General features: G+C 37.4%; 1 protein-coding gene across 3 annotated transcripts; it reads right to left on the reverse strand.

Annotated features, from left to right (window-relative positions):
* Window positions 1–423: 423 nt before the first annotated feature.
* On the reverse strand, window positions 424–19,116 carry LOC123691520 (armadillo segment polarity protein). 3 transcript variants are annotated; one of them, XM_045635990.1, is made up of 16 exons: window positions 18,995–19,116; window positions 18,646–18,713; window positions 15,306–15,430; window positions 14,764–14,869; window positions 10,856–11,066; window positions 9,991–10,573; window positions 9,579–9,725; window positions 9,256–9,381; window positions 8,734–8,904; window positions 7,829–7,999; window positions 6,677–6,874; window positions 5,848–5,962; window positions 5,212–5,366; window positions 2,949–3,015; window positions 2,550–2,582; window positions 1,260–1,391 (listed from the first exon to the last, which is right to left on the reverse strand). In XM_045635990.1, the coding sequence occupies exons 2-15, from the start codon at window positions 18,680–18,682 to the stop codon at window positions 2,578–2,580; spliced, it is 2,217 nt and encodes a 738-aa protein (XP_045491946.1). In that variant the 5' UTR covers window positions 18,683–18,713; window positions 18,995–19,116; the 3' UTR covers window positions 1,260–1,391; window positions 2,550–2,577. The 3 variants fall into 3 exon arrangements, with proteins under 3 accessions (XP_045491945.1, XP_045491944.1, XP_045491946.1); XM_045635989.1 differs by lacking the exon at window positions 2,550–2,582 and having other exon boundaries at window positions 424–1,391; window positions 9,256–9,378; XM_045635988.1 differs by lacking the exon at window positions 2,550–2,582 and having other exon boundaries at window positions 424–1,391.
* Between the last annotated feature and the right edge of the window lie 3,763 nt (window positions 19,117–22,879).

A 22,879-nucleotide genomic window follows, 5' to 3' on the forward strand; every position in this document is an offset into this window, starting at 1 on the left:
ACTCTCATCTCCGCCGGCCGCGCCCGCTTCAAATAAGAGACACGGAAAACAAAATAGTTTGTTGCTTTCATCACAACCACACAACCACGGTGTTTTCACATATTGTTCGGATTTAAACACACGCGTATATGTTTTCGTTTTTGTCGTACATTTTTGCGTAAGGTCAAGTTCAGGCCGTGGCGGTCCCTTAGCTTTCAATTCAAGCCGAATTTGTAACGTTTTAACTGTAAACACACTTTTTAATGAACGCCACATTATAATTGTCCATTTTAACACTCACAAGTAATACTGATAACTACAGGCTATTTCAACAGTCAACACGTATCTTATGATTTTAATTAGAAAATTCCCGAATATACATTCGCACGCGTGCAGTCAAGTTGACTAGAGTGTTTGTTTATATAGGAGTGGCAACGTCGCGCGCAATCCCTGTCTTGTGTACGGGCACCCGGGCGCGCGGTAAAAACGAACCGGCAACGTTTGCGGGAGCGGCGCTCCGAATTTTGCTATTTTTTCATAGAAAATCTTCTGTTTCACGCGCAGGACTCTGACAAACTATCTCTTTCACTCCTATTGGATTTCGTATTAGGAAATGTACTAAATATTTTTTCATTGGAGCGCAATCGTGAGCGCTCCGCTACGCGCGTTATGTAATACAGTATTATACCTACAGGTGTATGGGATGATGGAATGATGGATATTTTCATTGGTATTGCCAGTAGTTTTTTACGATTACGATTGATTTTAAATAGTAATAATTAATATTAATAAATTAATAATGAAATTAAGGAGCATGATTTTATTATAATTATTTATGGGAGTTCACTGCACCAGCGCTCCTTAGGGCGAGCCGCCTCTGCCTACAATAGTGTACTACAAGTTGGCACAAAAAAGTATATATTCACAAATCACAATACAAGTCAACGAACAGTAAAACTGACTTGTGTAGTGACTCAAACTGGTCAGTATGCACTAGAGTGCATGGGTTAAACCCCATACCCACAGAGTACACTACTAGTCAGTATGCACACTTCCCCATAATCACAGCGTACACGACATATTAATATGCACAATACAAGGCAGTGTGCACACTGCCCTATAACCACAGCACACTTAACTCAGTATGCAAACTACCCCATACCCACAGCACACTAACCAACCAGTGTACCCACAGCACACTAACCAGCCAGTATGCACACTACCTCCCTACTACACGTCGCCCTACAAATCAGTATCGTACCACGCAGCCACATTATTATTATCATGCGGCGGCTCGGGGAACGCTAACTCGGCAGCAGCGGCCCCTTCACCCTCCCCGATGTCCATGTCCATGCCGAACCCGCTGCCGATCTCCAGCCCCTGCATCGAGTCTATCGGTATTTGGTCGTAGCCTGCAATTTGTTTAATGTTAGTATTTTCATATATTATGTACTAGCTTACCACCCGCGGCTTCGCCCGCTTTGTCTAAAACCTAATAAATTATATACTACCTTCCTCTTGAATCACTTTATCTATTAATAAAAACCGCGTCAAAATCCGTTGCGTAGTTTTAAGCATACTAAGGGACAAAGGGACATAGGGACAGAGAAAACGACTTTGTTTTATACTATGTAGTGATAGTGGTCAATGGTCATCTTGAATAATGGTAAACCAAAGTCATGTGGACAGAAAAATTATAAGGGCCGGTTTAACAACTTACTGATAATGTTTCTGATAATTTTTAACATTTTACTGTGTTGTATATTCATATGTTTATATTTTGTAATATTTACTGGCAGATAAGCACACACATCTAGTAATTGTGAAACCAGCCATAAATATATAAGACAGACGATTTTTACGTCCAATCTGTTAGAAAATAAATGAAAATGTAAATTTAACATTTCGCTAGGTAATTTTACGTGTTATATAATTATGTTTTATGTATTACAAAAAACTATTTCATGAATAAATTAAAATAAGTCGCTCCAAAAATGAAACAATAACGATTTTCTTAAACAATGAGAAACCCTTTATACAATAAAGTATTCAACTTAAAACTTCAGAAATAAGCAAGTAATACACAAAAGGATATGGCTTATTAAAGGCTATGTTAATTTTCATCAAATCTCAATGGTGCAGCATTTAGTTTTACTCATATGTTACATATATTTAGAGAAAGTATATTAAAAACTTCCGATTATAAAAAAAGTTCATAGAAAAATTCTTCAACTATTGTATAACTTAAATCATTTCTACAATATATTTATTTCAAAATTTTCTAGTGATGGCACTATATTTTATAACAAAATGTTTTGACAGATACATGAACTGATTAGTGGCAATGATCATAAGCACAATGAGTATCATATTATTGTTCAAAATTTGCATTATTGTAATTTCTCTAAATATATATACCAGTATTTTAGTAAACAAACCACAAATCAAAAACAAACCACACAAATGGGTTAAAAATTCTACACTAAAGCAAAAACACACAAAATATAAAATTACTAATTAATTATTATTTAGTTCAGAAATCACTTAAAAAGTAACAATATTCCCGTCACCTGAGTTTAGTGATAAATAGGTCCCGGATTAGGCTGCGTGTAAAGAAGAGACACATATTTATAAGATAATATACACATTCTCAGAACTCTATAATAAGAGCACAATATACAATACAATGAACAATATTCCATACATGTTACAATAGTGTTAGGAGATTAACAAATATGAGAAATACTTGAGTTTAAATACATAAAAATTGTACTTTATATATTAAAAAAGTAAACATAATTGTTTCTTCTCTAAGAATACACTAAATGAAATGATTCCTGTAAAACTACTTTAGACTATATTTTATTCCTGAACAAATTTATGCATAAAATATTGTTTCTAATATATGTTAATCTACTCACTAAATCTACTAGTTAGTGTGTATGCATGTAAAGATGGTAGAATCTTACCTTGTTGATGGAATGATGGCCTCGTACCATACAATCCTTCATAGCCTTGCTCAGGCCCGAGCATGTCCTGTAAATCAATATAAATATTTTAAGAAATCAGGCAACCAATGCATTTAAGGGCCGATTTTTCAATCCATGGTTAATACTTATACGCCCATAAAGTATTACACGATAATGAGTATGGCCGCCAAATATTGTACAATAACAGTAGTGAAATCGTAACACACCGTAACATACGTGACTGATAGTAACATACGTGATTTTGTTAAGCCTAGTGTACATTACAACTAATAATGCAGGATATTTTTTTTATATTTCTGTTTTATATTGTTAATTAAATTATTTGATTAAATTACTTTAAAACTCAATAAAACAAATTTAAATATTAAAGAAAAAGTTTTATTTCTCAAATTTTGTATTTCTATAATACTTACAAATGCAAGAATCATTCACAACTTATGATATTAATTACGAATACGAATTATTATAGTAAAAAAGTTACTAACTTCCGAAACATGATAGTTTTTGAAGTGGGTTCTCTTTATGTAAAAAAGTAAATTTTTAACTTTAGATTCTCTAGTGAGTACTACCCCTAAGAGCCGCTCACGGATGTTACGTAACACAATAGTAACACATGGTATCATTCGTGAATAAAAATATGGTTGGACATAACCTAAAAAGCCTTTATTCGCCAAAGTATTGTAGTAATAAGACGCCGCATAGTTTGATTTGTTACTAGAACACTAAAGCTACACACATAATTTAAATAATATAGTAAATTTGTATTCTTACCTTGCATAATTCTCACTCAAAATTATTAAAATGTTGCGAAGCAAAAATGCCGACTACCTTTCGATTAACTTTGACAGTAACAAAATGGCGATTTTTTTCTAAAGGTTGGCCAACATGTAAATCGGTGTTGTCGCTACTTAAAAATATTTTTGTGGCTTGGATATCTAGTTATTTAGGGTGTTATTTTATGGTAACCGTGCGTGAAGTATCATTCGTGAAAAAAAGTGAGACATAGTTTTAAGTGAGTTTTATATTAATTTCTTTTATGTTATTTTTATTAGAACTTGTTGAAACTATCCACAAGTTTACAGAATAATTTAGAAATACCAAAATTTTACAGGTATCAATAGATTTTTGCATAATTTTGTGACTTCAAAGTGTGAGATGACTAAGTGGGACACATGATTTTAGTATGGAAAGGAAAATAAGCATTTCAAAAAAAAAATATTGAGCTTGTTAAAGGCACTCAAAATTAATTTAAATTATTAATATAATGATAAATATAACATAGTAAAGCTGAAACTATTTAAAAACTACCATAATTACTATATAAAAAAATCTGATGCTATATAAAATGACAAGGACATTTTTTTTTTCTTGAATGTACAATTTTTGGCGGCCATACTCTAATATTAAAATGTCACCCGTAAACTGTCAAAGACGGGCAAAGAATACATTTTTGAATTGGTAGTTTAATACGTTATTCGATGAATAAGTATTAACCAAGGATTGAAAAATCAGCCCTTAGACATTCAAGAAATATCGATATAATTATTATACACACAAGAAAATACATTATGGTTCCTAAACAACTTATTTAATGATTTGAACTAAACTTTTTTTTAAGAAAATATATCGAAAGACAAAAGCTAGAAATCGAATTATCAAATAAAAAATACATGCAATTAGAATAGATAAATCCGTATTATACAATTATAATCAACATCAATATATGTATTTACAACTTTTTTATTTATTACTCGGTTTCTGCCCGCAGCTTCGCCCGCGCAGTCAAAGAAAAACCCGCATAGTTTCCGTTCCCGTGGGATTTCCGGGATTGCGTCATTTTCCCGGGATAAAAAGTAGCCTATGTCCTTTCTCGGGTATCAAAATATATCTATACCAAATTTCATGAAAATTGGTTCAGTAGTTTGGGCGTGATTGAGTAACAGACAGACAGAGTTACTTTCACATTTATAATATTAGTATAGTATGGATTGCATAGCTTCTATCGCGGGCCTTGAGCGCGGGGACCGAATCGAGAAATTTCGTAACGAAAAAACCTCACGCTCCCCACTCCGACGGGCGGAGGTGTGGCTTGAAGGCATAGCATGCAATAGCTTTACCGCGGCAGTCCCCGAGTGCCACACGTCGTTTTTTATATTTTTTATTATTGTTGCTGTTCTCTAGGCTGCTGTGATAAAGGGGAAAAGGGATACATTTTAATACTTTATAGAGTTAACATAATCACCTGCAAATCGGGCTGCATGGCGAGATCGTTGGGCCACATCTGGTGGTCGTCGCGGAACAGCGAGTTGGTGAGCTCCATGGACAGCCGCTTCTTGTAGTCGTGCGGCTTGTCCTCCGACATGCGGAACAGCACCGCCGCCGCGTACGTCGCTACGCCTGCGCGGTGAGTATCAGTGTGTATTTGTGACTCACATATTTAGCTTTATAATCTTCAAATGTTTGATAAATGAGAAATTTTAAAAGAATAAAAAAAAATATCGCGAGGCAGGATGATGGGATGGGAACCCTGCAGGTCTTTTGGCATACCGAGGCAACGTCTAGCCTCTCGGCTACCCTTGCGTATAATATAACTGGGACTGCGATAATATAACTATAATTCCACTTCCATTCTTTGTATTTTTGTAAATAGTGTGCCTGGAAGTTATTGTCCGATTTGTTTAGTGCAAGCTTATTGCAAGTGGGCAAAGCTTGTAGATAATCTTTCATGACATAATTTTACTAAAATCAATGTTCAAAAAGATAAGGAGTTACAAAGAAAATACAATTTATTATAATCATAATTTTCTACCTACTTTACTCATAGTTACAATTATTTAGTCAGAATAACAAAAAGTTCTTGGGATATTATAGTGCATACCTTCATTCCGAGAATGCAGCAGTTCTGTGAGTGGAGCGGTGGCACCTTCAGCTTCTATCATCTCAGCACCTTCTTTATCTGCAGCCAGCTCACAAAGCACTCCAGCGGCCACACGCTGAAATAATCAAAACATATTTATAATTATTTTGTCAATAAGGTAGAATATAATAGGCAAATTACACCATAAGTAGCATTGTCATAATTCAATATACGGTAAAAAAATCATTTTCTCTAAAATTTTTAACATATTGGTCAAGATTGCTTTCCAACGATAAAGTCATCATTTAGCACGACAAAATAATATTCCGTTGCAAGTTCTACTTCTTCAATACCACCAAAGCCTTATTCACTTTAATTCCCAACCTTACCATTACAATATCTTCTACATCACATGTACATAACATTTTCAGATCTACAGAGTGTCCCACTGTTGGTATACTAAGCTCAAAGGAGGTTATAGTTTTGCATACGCTGAGTTTATAAAAAATACTTATAAAATTCCAGACGCATTTTTTTTTTTTTCAAATAGATGAATTCTTCAAACTCTATGTGCACACCAAACAAGCAACCGCCCAACTTTGCCACCAGCACGTGGGCTATCGTTTAAGATTATATTGTTTTCATAGACAAAATGCTCACATTAGCGAAGCAGTATATGCCGGCTGCGCGAAGCTAGAGAAGAAAACATGGATTTTCAGGAAAAATTTAGCAAACAATTTTTGACGTATTTCGTTGTTTGCATCGTTCGATCAGTGTATGCAAAACTACAAGTCCCTTCGCGCTTAGTATACCAATAGTGGGACACCCTGTATACCATCGTTTAAATCACCTGTATATTCTCAATCTCGTTGAACAGCAGTTGCACGAATATCGGTATGACGTTCTGCTGACGTATCAGCGCACGGTTGAGGCTCTCACGGGCCAGTATATGCAGTGCTCCCACAGCCCCCTCCACTATCTCTTCCATACGCACGCCGTCTGCGTACGCGCCGCCCGTACCTCCGCCGCCCGATACTGATGAGCGTTGCTGGAAATTTATTTGATTAGTTATAGGATCCTAAATGTTTATGGTATTAAAATTTGTTATTTGAATAAATGCTTTTGACGTGACAACGTCTTATAAATTGGTTTGCCGGGTGACACTTCAAGAAACTGCGTTACGATCCGCTCACGTTATGCGCTCACAATGAGAGCGAGTGAGAGGCACGCGTCCCTTCCACTCAGGCATGGTTAGCCCGCCTAAGAGCGAGAGAGACAGACATAAAAAGTCGTTGTCACGTAAAACTTTCGCCCGTATACCGACTTTACAGGCAACCAATTTTTTTTTTTTGAAAGTTGATCTACTAAAGTCAACACAAGTTCTCTTAGTGTGGGAGCTATCGTTAATATTTATAATGTGAAATAAGCAACTACTAATATTGTTATTGTGTTTTTTGCCGAAAAAAATAATTTTTCATTTTTTTCACTAGGCTATGGTAGGTTACGCATACAATAAATACAATGTTATTAAAAATTAGTTGTTTCTGTAGTTTTCAATGTATTATTTACTTGTTGCTTTCCAGAATCAGTGTAATAATATAGGGTGTGATTTTTGCCAACAGGTTCGTAACTTGTATAACAAAATTGATTTTTCCCACAAATCATTTCACAGTCATTTTTAATTTTCATCATTCATCAAAATCGACATGATATTTTAATACGCTTATTGCGATATTCCTCATAGTTCCGCATTTCGCCTACCGTGTCCAGTATATCCTTTTAACGTTTCACACTTTCAGATCCATCTACTACGCCCAGTTGAAAATATCACCCTGTATAAGTAAGTATTAGATATTTCTCGTTTATTATTGAAAAATTATTTTGGCCATTTGACTCATTAGGTTAAGTACTTTCGATATCAGTTTAAAGTTTTTTGATATCTGTTATAATTGCGGAATAATCGCCTGTGCACACTTAACGATTACACCCTGTATACACATACCCGCTGCGTGTCGTTGAAGGCGCGCAGCAGCAGGCGCACGAGGTGGTGCACGGCGCCGTGCTCGCGCAGCGGCGCGTGGTTGGCCGGGCACAGCGCCAGGTTGCGCACCAGCCCCACCACCGCCTTCACCAGCGGCCAGCGCGACGGCGGCTGCAGCAGCTTCACTATCACCTGCACAACATATAGAGGGAAATATTATCATAAATAGAGGGAAATATTATTAAGTTATCCATAACTAAAAGTCTAGTTTTTCTACATAAGTACTGGTTTAACAACTTGCCGATTTTGAACGGTAAAGGAATGCAAAATGAAAGAAAAATGTTCAATGACAAGCAAAATAAATAATCAATAAATTATTATCCTTATAAAGCAACTAGCTGTGCCCTGCGGTTATACCCGCATTGCTACGCTCCTGTTGGTCTACGCGTGATGATATAAAGCCTATGGCCTTCCTCGATAAATGAGCTATTTCACACCGAAGGAATTTTTCGGAAGGAAGGAAATAAACACTTCAGCTTTATAATATTAGTAAAGTTAAGCGTTTATCGTTAAGTGACGCACCGCACGCGGTCCGTCTCACGTCCCTAGCGACCTGATGATTTAGGACGTCACGACCAGTACTTTTACACAATATGATCTCAAGACTAGCTTTTCGCCTGCGGCTTCGCCCGCGTTTTCAAAGGAAAACCCGTATAGTTCCCGTTCCCGTGGGATTTCTTGGATAAAACCTAGCCTATATTACTCGTGGATAATGTAGCTTTCGAATGGTGAAAGAATTTTTAAAATCGGTCCAGTAGTTTATGAGCCTATTCATTACAATCAAACCTATTCATTACAATCAAACAAACAAACAAAGTTTTCCTCTTTATAATATTAGTGTAGATGGTCTCAAGTCCAGCACTCACCGGCAGCCCGTAGTGCAGGCGCACCGCGTTCTGCGCCATCTCGCTCTCCACGTGGCGCGAGGTGAGGTGCCGCAGGGCACACACCGCGGGTTCTGTGATCTCTTCGCGATCGCCGGCCGAGACCACGGTACGGACGAGTGCGTCCACGCCGCCCGCTTGGCATACTGTCACCTGGAATTGACAAAAGTTTAAGTAATAAATGAGTTCACATTCGCAAACATCATTAGGAGAATGTAAAAAAAAAGTTTACAAACACTCATAGCACTGACTGTGGAACTACGGTCAATCATCTGACGGCAATAGTAAGTGAAATTCTGTCAGTACCTTTCATATGCAAAATTACATAATATGCAACTTTTCGCTTTGAAATTACGAAAAATCTATGAACATTAGAATTGAATATTCTATAACACAATGTTTAAAAAACTATATATTTATATTTAACAAAAATGAAACTTGCAAGTCATACAATTGCATTTCTGTACATTGCAAAAAAAAATACAAATCAAACCAATACCATACCTTGTTACGTTGGTTGTTGCAAGTCAAGTTGGAAAGTATGCCAGCAGCACAAGTAACAATGTTAACATCAGTTGAAGCCAACACTTGCACAAGGCTTTGGAGCAGATTTTCAAGACCATCCACCTGCAACATTTTTATTTTTTTTTGTCAGTTTATTTGTTTCAATATTGGAAAATGCCAAATCATAAAGAAACACATGAGAATAAAAGAATATAATTTTAATTTCTTGATAGTTCTGGAATCTAGAAAATATAGCAAGTTTATCTGTTATTTCAACATAGTAATAATACATAGGATTCATAATAAAAACTATTAATATTTACCTTGGTAGCAGCATCAGAAAGATTCCTCAGAGTCCAGAGGCAGTTCTGGACGAGACGGCCACTTGGGTTACCAAGGTGCATAGCAAGAGCCTGCATACCACCGGCTTCCACAATAGCTGGCTTGTTGCTTGAGCACACTGACAACACCTTTAAAATAAAAAGCGATAATATTAATATTACAACTCATTTTAGTTTTTTTTATTTTATTTTGTTTAGTTCTTTAATCTAAATTTTTTTTTTGGGATATAGTTACAAACACATAAAACAATTACAAGGGTACTTTTCCACCAGATATGTGCGAGGATGAATAGCTTTACTTCATTTGGTGTTTGAAGCGTCTACGCTCAAACGCTAAATGAAGTGATATGATTGGTTAAAAGCACCCTAATAATAATTGATAGAATGAAATTACCTTAAGTACACGAGATGTAGTCCACAACAACTTTTCGTAATCGTACGAGCGCATGATTCGCACCAATTCGATCGGACCTTGAGAAGCGAGTATGATAAGTTTCGACTCTTGATTTCCATACGCGAGGATCTGAAGACAATCAGTGACAATCGCGAGGAACTTCACATTGTTTCTCTGCAATAGCGCAACCATCTTTTGAAGCCCTCCAGCAAGGCGAACGGCCATTTTCGATCCGTCTTGATGCAGCAATAAATTATGGAGAGTTGTGATCGCGTAGAAGAGCACAGACTCAACAGGAGAGCTCAGTAGTTTCACCAGAGCGGGAATGCCTCCACTCTTGAAGATAGCGAGCAACCCTTGTCTGTGGTGAGACAAGTTATGCAAAGTTCCAACAGCTCCCTTAGTGGTTTCGAGATCATTGCTGTTGGAAATTGCTCGCACTAAAGCGGCGACCATCTGTGGCGAGTTCATGATCGCATGTCGGGAAGCTTCTTTCTTAGAGAGCTGATGCACCATCATAGCAGCTTGAGAGACTACTACTTGGTCTTCATCGTTCAAGAGCTTGATCAACTCAGGGATAGCCCTAAAGACAAAAAATCAACTTCTATAATAATAGTTTTTACAAGATTATAAATTGAAAACTGTACATATTCAGATCATCTTCATTTTTGAAGTTTTCCCCCACATTGAATAGTGATCATACTGAGTGAATATATTATGCATTGTATGGAAATTTTAATGTACTAAATGCTTTATAAAAGTCATAATATAGTGAATAAATAATAAATTTTTATAAAATTACCAACAACATAGTTAAACAGCACTTCATATTAATTTCTAACAAGATTTATAATGAACACTTTACCTGGTAGCAAGATCAGCATCGTCTTGATAATTAATCAAGTTCACAACAGCATGTTTGAGCATCTGCGAGGGCTCAGCCAAGCGTTGAACAGCAGTGGGTTGTGCTGGGTCCAGCTGTGTGGAGGGGATCTCGATGCCCTCCTCCAGTGTTTCGGGGAACATCGCCGCGCGCACACGCTGAGAGCGCGTTTGCGAGAGCTGCTGGTTCATGTCTGTGTAAAAAAAAGAAAGTTTTTTTTTTTTTTTTTTTTTTTTTTTTTATTGGTAATAGGGAAGCGCTTGACCACAATCTCGCCTGATGTTAAGCTGAGATGTGGTCTAAGATGGAACGCGCTTCCCTAGAAGGTACCTGTTCACTCTACGCTTGAAGACCCCCATATTGTACTCGTCGGGGAACACAGACTCAGGAAGCATGTTCCAGTCCCTCGCGGTTCGGATAAAGAATGTGGAACCGAACCGCTTAGTCCGGGTACATGGAACGTCCACCATATGGCGATGCCTAGAATCTGTGCGCCTCGACGATCGATGGAAGAACGGGGATGGCGGAACGAGATCGTGCAGTTCCGCAGCGCACTCTCCAAAGTGTATCCGATAGAAGACCGATAAGCTGGCCACTCTGCGGCGGTGACCGAGGCTCTGGAGCTTTTTGCCTACTAGGTTATCGTCGTTTATGAGCCTCTTGGCACGCCTCTCTATCGCCTCAAGCGCCTCCAGCTGGTACTTGGCGGAACCGTCCCAGAGGTGAGAGCAGTATTCCATGCACGATCGGACTTGTGCTTGATAAAGGTTGAGCAACTGTCCCGGGCTGAAATACTGTCTCACCTTCGCCAGAATTCCAAGCTTTTTTGAGGCTACTTGGGCTTTAGATTCAATGAAGGAACCAAAGTTCAGAGTGGGCGTTAAGGTGATACCAAGAAGCTCGAGGTGGTTAGTTATCGGCACGGACACACCTTGGAAATTCGGAGTCAGGTGGAATGGACTCCGTTTAGCGGAGAATAGACACGCCTGGGTCTTAGACGCATTGAACTTGACCAGATTGGCATCGCCCCAGTCGGAGACCGCCTGTAAGGACAAGTTCATGCGATCAACCATCGCCTCCCGTAGAGACTGAATTTGTGCCGTACTGGCTCGCGCGCTGGATACATATCTCTCCACAACAGTGCTATCGTCTGCGTACCCATAGATACCGGGTTTCAGCAGATCGTTGATGTGTAGCAGGAAGAGTGTTGCGGAAAGAACTGATCCCTGAGGGACTCCGGCATTTATAGCCATTTGGTCGGACGAGCAGCCGTCGACGACTACCCGAAGCGACCGGTCTCTCAGAAAATCTGAGATCCAGGCGCAGAGACCAGCAGGCAGACCGTAGGATGGAAGCTTGCCAATAAGACTATCATGCCAGACCCTATCGAAGGCCTTTGAGATATCAAGGGAGACAGCAAGTGCTTCACCATGATTCTCGATGGCCTCGCTCCAGATGTAGGTGGCGTACGCTAGAAGATCCCCAGTAGACCGGTTTCGGCGGAACCCGTATTGTCGGTCACTGAGGAGGTCGTTCGCTTCTAGGTGTGCCAGGAGCCGGCTGTTCAGTACACGTTCCATAGTCTTACAGAGTATGGACGTGACTGAAATTGGCCTGTAGTTGGAAGGATCGGCACGACTGCCTTTTTTGGGCACAGGCTGCACGTTGGCAAGTTTCCATGATTTCGGTACTATTCCAGTCGTCAACGAAAGGCGAAAGAGGCGTGTCAAAACAGGAGCAAGTTCAGGCGCACAGGTTTTAAGAACTATGGCTGGAATTCCATCAGGGCCACTGGCTTTATTCACGTCAAGATTCCGCAGCGTTTTAAGAACCTCCGTCTGACGGATGCGAATTTCCGGCATTTTCGCCTCGCATCCAGGTAGACTGGGAGGTTTTGCGCTTGCAGGATCCAGACGAGAATTTTCCGCAAATAGAGTAGTAAATAGGTTCGCTTTCTCTACGGCGGTGTGAGCCAGCGTCCCGTCAGGTTTCAGCAGTGGAGGAAGTGAGGGGCGGCAGAAATTCGATTCAACCGACTTTGCCAGGGACCAAAACGCTTTACTACCGGAGGGGTAAGAAGCCAGTTTGTTCCCTATACGGCTAACGTGGTCAAATCGAGCTTTCCGTAGAGCCTTCTTGCAGGACTTGGCAGCCCGGTTAAAGGCTTTCTTCTTTTCAGATACATCCCTCGCTTTGCGGTGTCGAGCGTCAACCCAAGCCAGATACGCCTCTTGCTTAAGCGCTTCAGCGCGTCTGCAATCGGCTCTGAACCAGGGCTGAGCTTTGCCGGACATGGCTACGTCGGAGAATGGAATAAAGTACTCCATTCCCTGTCGCAACACATCAGTCACAGCATCCGCGCAGGTCGAAGGGTCTTCAGAAGAAAAGCAGACAGGCCGCCAAGGATATGATGCAAAAAAGGAACGCATCTCATCCCAATCAGCTGACTTGTATTGCCACACGCGCCGAGAGCCCTTAGGACTGGGATCGGGCGGCGAGTAGACAGATACAGATTTCACCAGACAGTGATCGGAGCTGCCAAGCGGCGAGGAAATCGCTACCGAGTAACGGTCTGGATCTGTTGTCAGCAGAAGGTCCAAGCAATTGGCTGTATGGCTCTCAACATCAGGAACCCGCGTCGCTCCTTGAACCAGCTGGGTGAGATTCAATGCTATAGCAAGTTTACGCATCTCTCTCCCAGCGAGGTCAGTGCACTGGTATGGGTATAGCCACTCCTGGTGGTGGGCATTAAAATCCCCCAGTAACACAAGCTGAGCGGAAGGGTATTTGTGCTGAGCAGCGTCCGCCGCCTCACTTAGGTACTCTGTGAGCCTGATCGTCTCCTGGTCTCCGCTGTGCGCTCGGTAGACACATGCATAGAGAAGTTTCTCTGGGCCTGTGTCCACCAGCATCCATAATACGGAAAAATGGGGGTCTTCAAGATACCGGAGACGCCGACAACAGATGTCGTCTCGGACGTACGCGCACACACCTGACCGAGCTTTAAAATTGTGCTCCAGGGTGTAGCCGGGATAGGATAGGTACGCCAAGTCAGACGGACATCTAATCTGCGTCTCCGTGAGGAACAAGATACAAGGATTGCTAGTCTCTAGGTGGAAGTGGACTGCAGCGAGGTTGGAGTGTAGACCTCTGATGTTAGTGAGGTCTACTTTCAGCGAGAGGGAGTGCTGCCGCTGTACAACTTTATTCTTGTACCTTGCTTTTTTCATATAAATTGAAGAGTGAAGTAGGTGTGAAGACGGCAGTGAATCGAGGCGCTATACTTCTAGACCTGAGACACACACTCAGAAGCTACACTGATGGGGACTAGTCTGGAGACTGCGGGGACGCCCGAGCCCCCCCAAGGATGTCCATAGGGCCCTCTCATCCGGTCGCCAACCGGCACTATGGCGCATCTTGGGATTTTTCGCTAGTTGGCGGGGCAGCCTTTCACATGTGGCTAGCACGCTACTTGGGCCCCCTACTGACTAGCGGTCGGCCAGCGGTGAACCGTGCCTCGGATCCCGCTACCCTCCATGACTAGTCTCCAGGTGCAACAACATAAGTGTGCGTCAAATCGTCCAGGTTGTATAAGCGCAACTGATTCGACCCGTCTTCACTTGGAACTTCGTCTTTCACTTCCGTGAAAGCTTATACGAAATAGACAGCTTTCATGAGTAAATTTATTTTTAAAATATGCTGAGAATTAAAGCCAAGAAATTAGAAATGATGTTGCAATTCCTTGCAATCTACTATGTGTATGTAATGTGTAGAACTAATTAGATACAAAATCAAACAAATACATCTGTTTTATTGTTTATATATAGTTTATGTTTTTTTTTAAACAACTAGATGGAAATTAAGAAATTATTATAAATATAAAAACCTACCATCAACTTGTTCCTGGGTAAAACCTTGGGCAAAGCCCTGGTCAAGATCAAACATGAGTTGATCGCCTTCCATCTCGTCATCTTCCTTGCCAGTAAGTGATGGCACCTGAACAATAGAACATTGTTAGAATATGTATGAAAAATATCAAAAGAATAAAACAAAATGTAAGATCCTAATACATCTTTTATGAAACTAAACGAGCAAAATAGGCACAAATGACAGTGCCGAACATATGTGAAGACTGAGTAGTCTTGGGTTACATTTAACCATTTACTCCATCAAAATCGAAATTCCTCAATCAAAACACATATTTGACCAACTACTTGATATCATAATTAAAAAAATACAATGCATCTGTCTTATACTCCTTAAAAGGACATAGGATTTCACACTTAGTATTTAATTTAACTTCTAGTATTGTTATTTAACTAAGTATTTACTTAAACTTTCAATTTATGTAAAAGCCTTATTGTGTAATCTTTTTAAGACATAGAAACAGAGACATTAATACAGAAAAGAAGCATAAAAAGTTTATAACAACCTGAGTGGCGGCACCAGAGTTGATGCCAGAATCCACCAAGTAGGAGTTCTGCTGCCACATGAGGGTCTGCTGCTCCTTGCTGGGAGCCATTGGCACATCAGATCCACCATAGTTGCTATGCGACACTGGAATATCATTTTGATAACATTACAAAAAAACATTTACTAAGTTGTATTGACAGGATTGAAATGCACTTGTAGACTTGAAATAAATAAACAAAGTATTTTCTGGGGTTTGGTTTTACGCGAGTATTATACATTTAGAAATTAAAGACTTTTTAACGGAATTTAAACGCGATTTATTCATTATATTATTTTCCCGACGTTTCAAACACTGTACAGCGAGCGTGGTCACGGGGAGACTCCGGAAACATCGGGAAAATAATATCATGAATAAATCACGTTTAAATTCCGTTAAAAAGTCTTTAATTTCTAAATAAATAAACAAGTTCTATTTTAAAGTAACTTCTACCCTTTTTTACTTTAAGTCTCTTTCTAGAGAAAAAATCTGTTAGATACCTAGTAAAATATTTATGAGAAGGCTTCAAGTAAGTTCAATACAACACAAAAACTTTTTTACTGTTTTTATAATAGTATTGAAGTTGTTCTAGTTTAGATATGACTATGCACTTGAACCAGATAATGAGTTAAATAATATAAAATATACTTTCTTGGTTAATTTATGAAATTAACTATTAAAATATTTTTTACTTCAAGAACATAATATCTGTGCCTCCAGTGAATAAGGGAATAACTCAAAAACAGCACTTTTCAGGAGAGACAAAAAACTATATATCAACACTAAATCTTTATAACTTCAAATTTTTAAGCTTGTATGGGTAAGATATGATGTTAGACTTTAGTTTTACATATGAACAGATATTGTAACAACCCCATAAATATACTTTTTTCGTGTTTTTTTGTAGTTGTGCCCTTATGAACGAGTACTTCATGGAATAACTCAATGTATTCACATAAGGTTTTTTTTGCTCTTTGCAATATAACGACTTATGCCCTAATGCACTATGTTCATAGTCGCATAACACGACTTAAATTATTGCCAGTTTTGGTTTTATAGAAATGATGCGACTTATTATGCTTGAAATTTGTGTACTTTATGACTCAATTGAGGCCTTTTAGTGGAACAACCATGCATGTAGTTTGAAAAACGAATAAAATCAACGGATTTTTTATCGTTATTAGATATAATAAAAACAAAACAACATGTAGGTGTTTATGCATTTAACCCTAGAAGTCCAATCTACGTAAATTTAATGTACACCGCGACGAAATAACTTTGTCTTTTCTATATTTACCATCGAATCGCTTCGAAATCCAGAAACAACTCATTAGCCGTCGAGACCTAGCAGTACATAGTTGGCTCATCCCGGTAAATTCCGCCATTTTGTAGTAAAGAGGATGTTGTACGTCATTTTGACGTATAATTGGGCTTTTCGTAACTTTTACGATTGTTTAAAAAAAATATTTTATGTTGATTTATTTGAATATTTTTATTCCAAGTCACGTTTTACATGATATAGTATTATATACTATATTATATTGAGTATAAAATAGGATCCAGAAAACTTTAACACTAGGACGAAAAACCTTCAATTTTAGTAAATGACGATTATTGTCCTCCGCTGGATTTGGACTCCAAGCAAGAGGATTGGGTGGCTGAAGATGTTGTCCGGAGAAAAACCGAATATATCATGGTGGTTATACATTGAGGATACAAGCACTATTAAGGGATAAGAGAAGCTCGAAAACCATATTCCTGTAGGTATGTTCAGTTACCTTACAGGGAAAGTTATAGGTGGTCAGTGGCAATATTTTACGGCATGATATGGAATTTTAACAATTTCTATATTTTATAATATCAAAATAATATAGATAAATAAAGAAAAAACAATGAGCTGCAAAGATTTTATGAAAAAATTAAGCACAGATTTGAAGGTGCCTTGGATGCAAATACGACTTGAAGAGACTCTACGTGGCAATATCCAAATTTTTTCAAAATATATGGTACCAGAGTATCCATAATATGTTTAGTGTTTACGATAATGCAGGACCAAAATAGTTTCGATATTGCGGATTTTTTTCCTATAAAAAGACAAATTACAGTGGCTAAAACGCTATATGAGAGAGAAAAACAATATTCATAATTGTCAAGACTGGTTATAAATTTTTTTTTCTATGCGTCTATAATTATAGTATTATTGTAGTTAGATTAAATAAAATAAAAAGATTAAAAACTAGTTATTTTTTATAAAACTTACCCAAATATAAGAAGAAAATATTATAAGTTTAACATTTTTGTTGGCTTTTTTTAGATGATTCAATTATCGTTCTGTATTTATATAAACAAGGACTATAATATTAGCACTTAATGTGTTAATTAAAACTGTATTTTTAATAGATACTATTGCAAAAAATAGTTAATTTCCATAGAAATATTATTAGTATCCCAAGTTAACTGATAAATAAAAAAAGATTGAAAATATTATTAAGCAAAAAGGAATAGTGTCCGTTGTTTCCGTGCAGTATTCAAATAGACCAATAGTAACACGGCATTAATGCAAAACTGTCTCATGTCGTCACTTGAACCAATGACACTAAGAGTTGTTCCTTTATGCTCATGTTAGAAAAATGACACAACTGCGTTTATACTAAAATAGTGTTAGCACGGATGGAACAAAATTGAATTAAGTCTTTATTCAAAAAGTATAACTACACATATGTCTTTGTGTTCGTGGGTTATTTTGACTCGAGACGAATAGTTCCTTTGCGATTGCCTAAAATGATGGATAAGGTAACTTATACCGTTTATCACACCCTACTTATACCGTTTGGGTCATTCGAAAAACTGGGTTAGGATGCAGCTAGAGATATGACCTTTTGATATTTTGTGTATTTTGACGAGCTGAATCCAATGGTGCAATAAAAACCAAAGGGAATAACTCGTCTTACTCCCTTATTCACTGGAGGCACAGATATGTTCTTGAATATACACATTTCAACAAATTTATTACAACTTAACAGCTTTATTTTAGTAAATAATTATTTTCATCATGACACCACAAATAAAGAAGTCCAGATTCCTGAGTAAATAAAACAAATGTATATAATTAATGTACTTAGGTACATACTTTTAGATTTTAAACTATTTTTATTTTTTTGAATGAACCTAGATAGAAGTCATTTCAATGTTGTGATGTATTGGCCTTATTGTTTGTGTTAATAAATCAGGGCAATAGCTAACATATTATGAGTCATAGAATATGATATACACTTAGCTCAATATCAAAACTATATAATTGAAATTTAAAACGACCACTTACTTGTGCGGCTCTGTGATGATGGTATCTGATAGCTCATGTTTCAACGGATGCAGCGTTGCACCCTGCGCCTATAAAAAGTTAACGATGAATGAGCTTCACCACGCAGCCATAACTATTGATTTATAGATACGATTTTCAATATCAATTTAAAATTAACATTTACACGAGCAGGTGCAACATGTTATGAATAATAACATAAACAACGTGTAATTAAAACAAAATAAACAAGGTATGTACCAATTCTGTACAAACTAAATACCACACCCGAAGTAATTATCAAATTTTAATGAATGAAATCTATGTAGTTTATCCACAATGTAATCACTGCAGTTTATAAATCGATAAGTACCTTAGTATTAAAGACACAGGAGTTTAATTAACACAATCTTCCTTGTTTTAACAATACAATCAAGAAACTGCATTCACTTTTCACCACATTCAATAACCTGACATGACAATATGGCGACGTTGTTTCGGTACTTTCGGAATCTGTCGTCTATTTTCGACTCGTTTGTAAAGCTATATACCTATCTCGCTCTTTCTTAGGCCAATTCATAATCTTGTCCTTTTCTTACAGAGTCAATTTCTCAACGTTTCTTTCAACGCATTTATCTTGAATGAAATCTTGTGAATTATTTAGGAAGAAAATAAAATCTTTTGAATTATAATTCTTAATTCTTTTTAAATAAATAAATTGTTAGCATTTTATTTTTTCTTTTAGAATAAGTAATTAGAAAATATATGGCTAATTCCATGTTATTTGCAAATTTTGTGCATATTTTATACTATTTTATGCTTATTTTAATGACTTCTGATTTTGTATTTAGTTTTTTAATTACGTCTTGTAACGAGCCATTAAATCTTAAAAAAAAGTTATGTACTTACATTAAAAAAAAATCTGAAAAACGAATTCATTTTAGCGCTCACGGCTCAAGCGCTCATGCCTCTTAAAATGATTTATACAAAACAAAACACCTAAGAGCAATAAACCTGAGCAAAACACTTATAGATAGGGAGGCGAAGAGGGGAATTTTCTGTAATACTCGAGCGTGGCAGTTTAACCTTTCAGCGGTCGCACCCTTGCGCCGAACACAAGCAGTCGCGCGCGGTCTGTGATTCCGAAAATTTAAGTGTCTCGTTTGGGAAAACAAATGAATATTTCGACTTCTTGTATAGCACATGATTAAAAAGAGGTCTTAAACATATGAAATAAAATAAAAACAACTTAATTACTCATTACTTCTTTTATTTGTACTTAATAGAACAAAGGTCTATAAAAACTCAAAATTTTTGACTCTGGGTGGAAATCACCGTTATAAATCAACATTAAACAAAACAAAATGAAATTTTATTTTTTACAATTCACAATTATAAACTTGACTATAATTATCTTAGAAATAAATCACATTCATCATCAATTGGCACTGTGTAATAGGAACGCTAAAATGACACCTATTTTTGAGATCATTTTACGTAAAGTTCTAGAATAATCTAAATTATAATAAAATGAAATAAAGAAAACATACCTAAAAACTACTAATTTTTGTTTATAATAACTATAATAAACTATTCGTCATTAGTGTCCATAATATCTACTGGAAATGAAAATTTTCGGCATATAACAATCACATGTTCTAGGCAACATGTGTTTTCCACATTTGAAACAACTATACTTTGTTTTGCGGTTCTTCTTCACTAAGCTCAGCGTCTGATTGAACACACTCATCCTGTGCTGGTGAAATTTCTATTGGGTCGTCTTCTTGGTCCGAAACGTCATCGAAGACCTCATCTTCTGATTCCACCTCCTCTAACATGCGAGATATTCGACATTCTAAGTCTTCGTAATTCATTGTCTACAACAAAAATACATTTTTAAAACTATACTTTTATATTATTATAGTCTAAAGCATAAAAAGTAATAATAAGATACAAAAAACATAAAATATTTACCTCGGCTTCGGTTTAATTGCACTGGATTTTTCTCGAACACAATCGGTCGCGCGCGGAATCTGAGACCGCAAACACAAATAAGAAAGCACATGTACATGCAAGGAATGTCACAGGGCTACTGAGAGGTGCTACCTCACCCCCTCGAAGGTATCACGGAAGCGCAAGCGTCTATTGTTTACAGTTTCAGTATATTGACTAAAATAAGTTCGTTGCGGACTCAGAGACCGCGCGCGACCGCTGGAAGGTTAAGATATGAGAGATACCTTAGACCTAATAGAACAACCTTGTTAACTATTTAGCTCTATATGTAGTGACGCGCGCCTAGGATAGACGATCAGATTAGTAAAAAAAATATCGATAGTCTGAAATACTCGAGCGCGTCAGATTAAGATGTTGGGGGTTGATTTTAGTGTTTTAAGACTAAATTAAACTAATCTGACCATAAGTCCTTGACGCCGCCGAGTTATAGGGTCGCGAACTTGTAAAAAAAAAAAACGTTAATCCGGCATTCTCGAGCGCGATTGTTTTTATTTTTATTTTGAAGAATATAATCTAAAACTTACTAAAAATACAAAATCTGCCGGTTTCCGCATGACCGGAAGTCTGGAGGAGCCATTTCATCTTCCGAAAAACGCATTGCAGCATATAAGTCGCGAACTTTACTTTTTCCAAAAAAAAAGTTTAAATAACCAAAAAAGGTAATTTTATTTTACAAAAAAAGGTCTCTTTTCATTTTTGTCCAAAGTTAAAACTTAAATCGTAAAAAGTCAAACTCCCGGTTTTTTGTGTATATCTCGAAAACTGTGGGAGTTAAGAAAAATTGATATGAAATAACGATGATTAAAAAAAAGAAACCCACAAATCTTTTTCGGTCAGATTAAGAGAACCCACCAACATTTTTGTCAGATTAAGAAAATATGCTTTCAGGAGACCGAGATAAACCTCCCCTATGAAAATCTGACGCGCTCGAGTATTTCAAAAGGACTTTTTTTTTCTGCATTTTCAAAAATTCATCGTAACTTATCGTCACGCCGAAATCGTCAGTTTTTTTAAGGGGAGCTTCCTTGGGGCCTACTTAACACCCCTTCCGAAAATCTGACGCGCTCGAGTAAATTTTTTTTTGTGCATTTTTGACGAATTAATATGCCTAGCCCCACCACGCAAACCGGCAGATTAGTATACCGTTGTTATCAGAGGCACTTGGGGCATACGTAGTATGAATATCTGACGCGCTCGAGAATGCCCAAGTAACTGTTTTTTTTTACATTTTTGAAAATCCGTACACGCCAAACCCACCGCTAAAATGGTTTTTACCATAGAAGCTTTTCTTTTCGAAATTATTTTCTCTTTCGATTTTGATAAGTCTCGACGACGCCGTTGAATTACGCCATTTAGCTACCCTATCTATTACATATTAATTATTATTAACAATGTATCATCAATTATGTAGTTACCTACCTAATAGGTAATTAGTGTCGAATAAAAACGTTGAAAAGTTTGAAATTCTTACATTTAAATTTTAATCTATGTAAACAAATTATAGGTAAGTAACTAAGTAGTTACTCTTTTTTAAAGTGGATAAAACTTAGGGATAAACCTGTGTGATAAACCACGGGATAAACATACAAAATAAAAGTAGGTACCTACACTAAACACATCCAGCTGGAGTAAAGGCGAGCTCAGTGAGCTGGTAAGTGGTTTCAAACATTTTGAATAACAGGTGAATAGAATAAATAATTTATAATTTTTTTTGATCACAATTAATTAAAAAAGGTAGTTATTAGACTTATCTAATAATTCATGATAGGATCGCGGACATTACAAACACTCGTGGCCCCGTGGCCCGTCATTGAATCGGCTGGACGGAACACAGTGGCGTTTTGATCGGTAAGAATCCTAAAATTTGTCTTGGTCGGCCTGCTTCCTTTGTGTAGAACGGACCAGCGATGTCATATTATGTGAAGCGCCGGTAAGCGCTTATAAGTTTTCAGCTTTCTTTCTGAATACGGCCTTATACTTGTTTTTACTCACATTTTTACTAGGTATATAGTATTATGTTACACACAGGTTCTGTGCACAGGTTACACAGTTACCTACCTGTGATCTCGCTGTGGATCTCGCACAGGATCTCGCCTACTAGCTTTATAAAAAGTATTTATAGCAAATCATTGACATACAGCTGCTGTCCATGGCCATGCCATGCAAGTTGCAATGAAGTTGCAGAATAGAAAATGTCAATATACATAATGATCTATTGAATTTCTTATTCGAGACGTTTTACAAC

The sequence above is a fragment of the Colias croceus genome, chromosome 4, assembly GCF_905220415.1.
Source record: "Colias croceus chromosome 4, ilColCroc2.1".
Taxonomy (NCBI): Eukaryota; Metazoa; Arthropoda; class Insecta; order Lepidoptera; family Pieridae; genus Colias; species Colias croceus.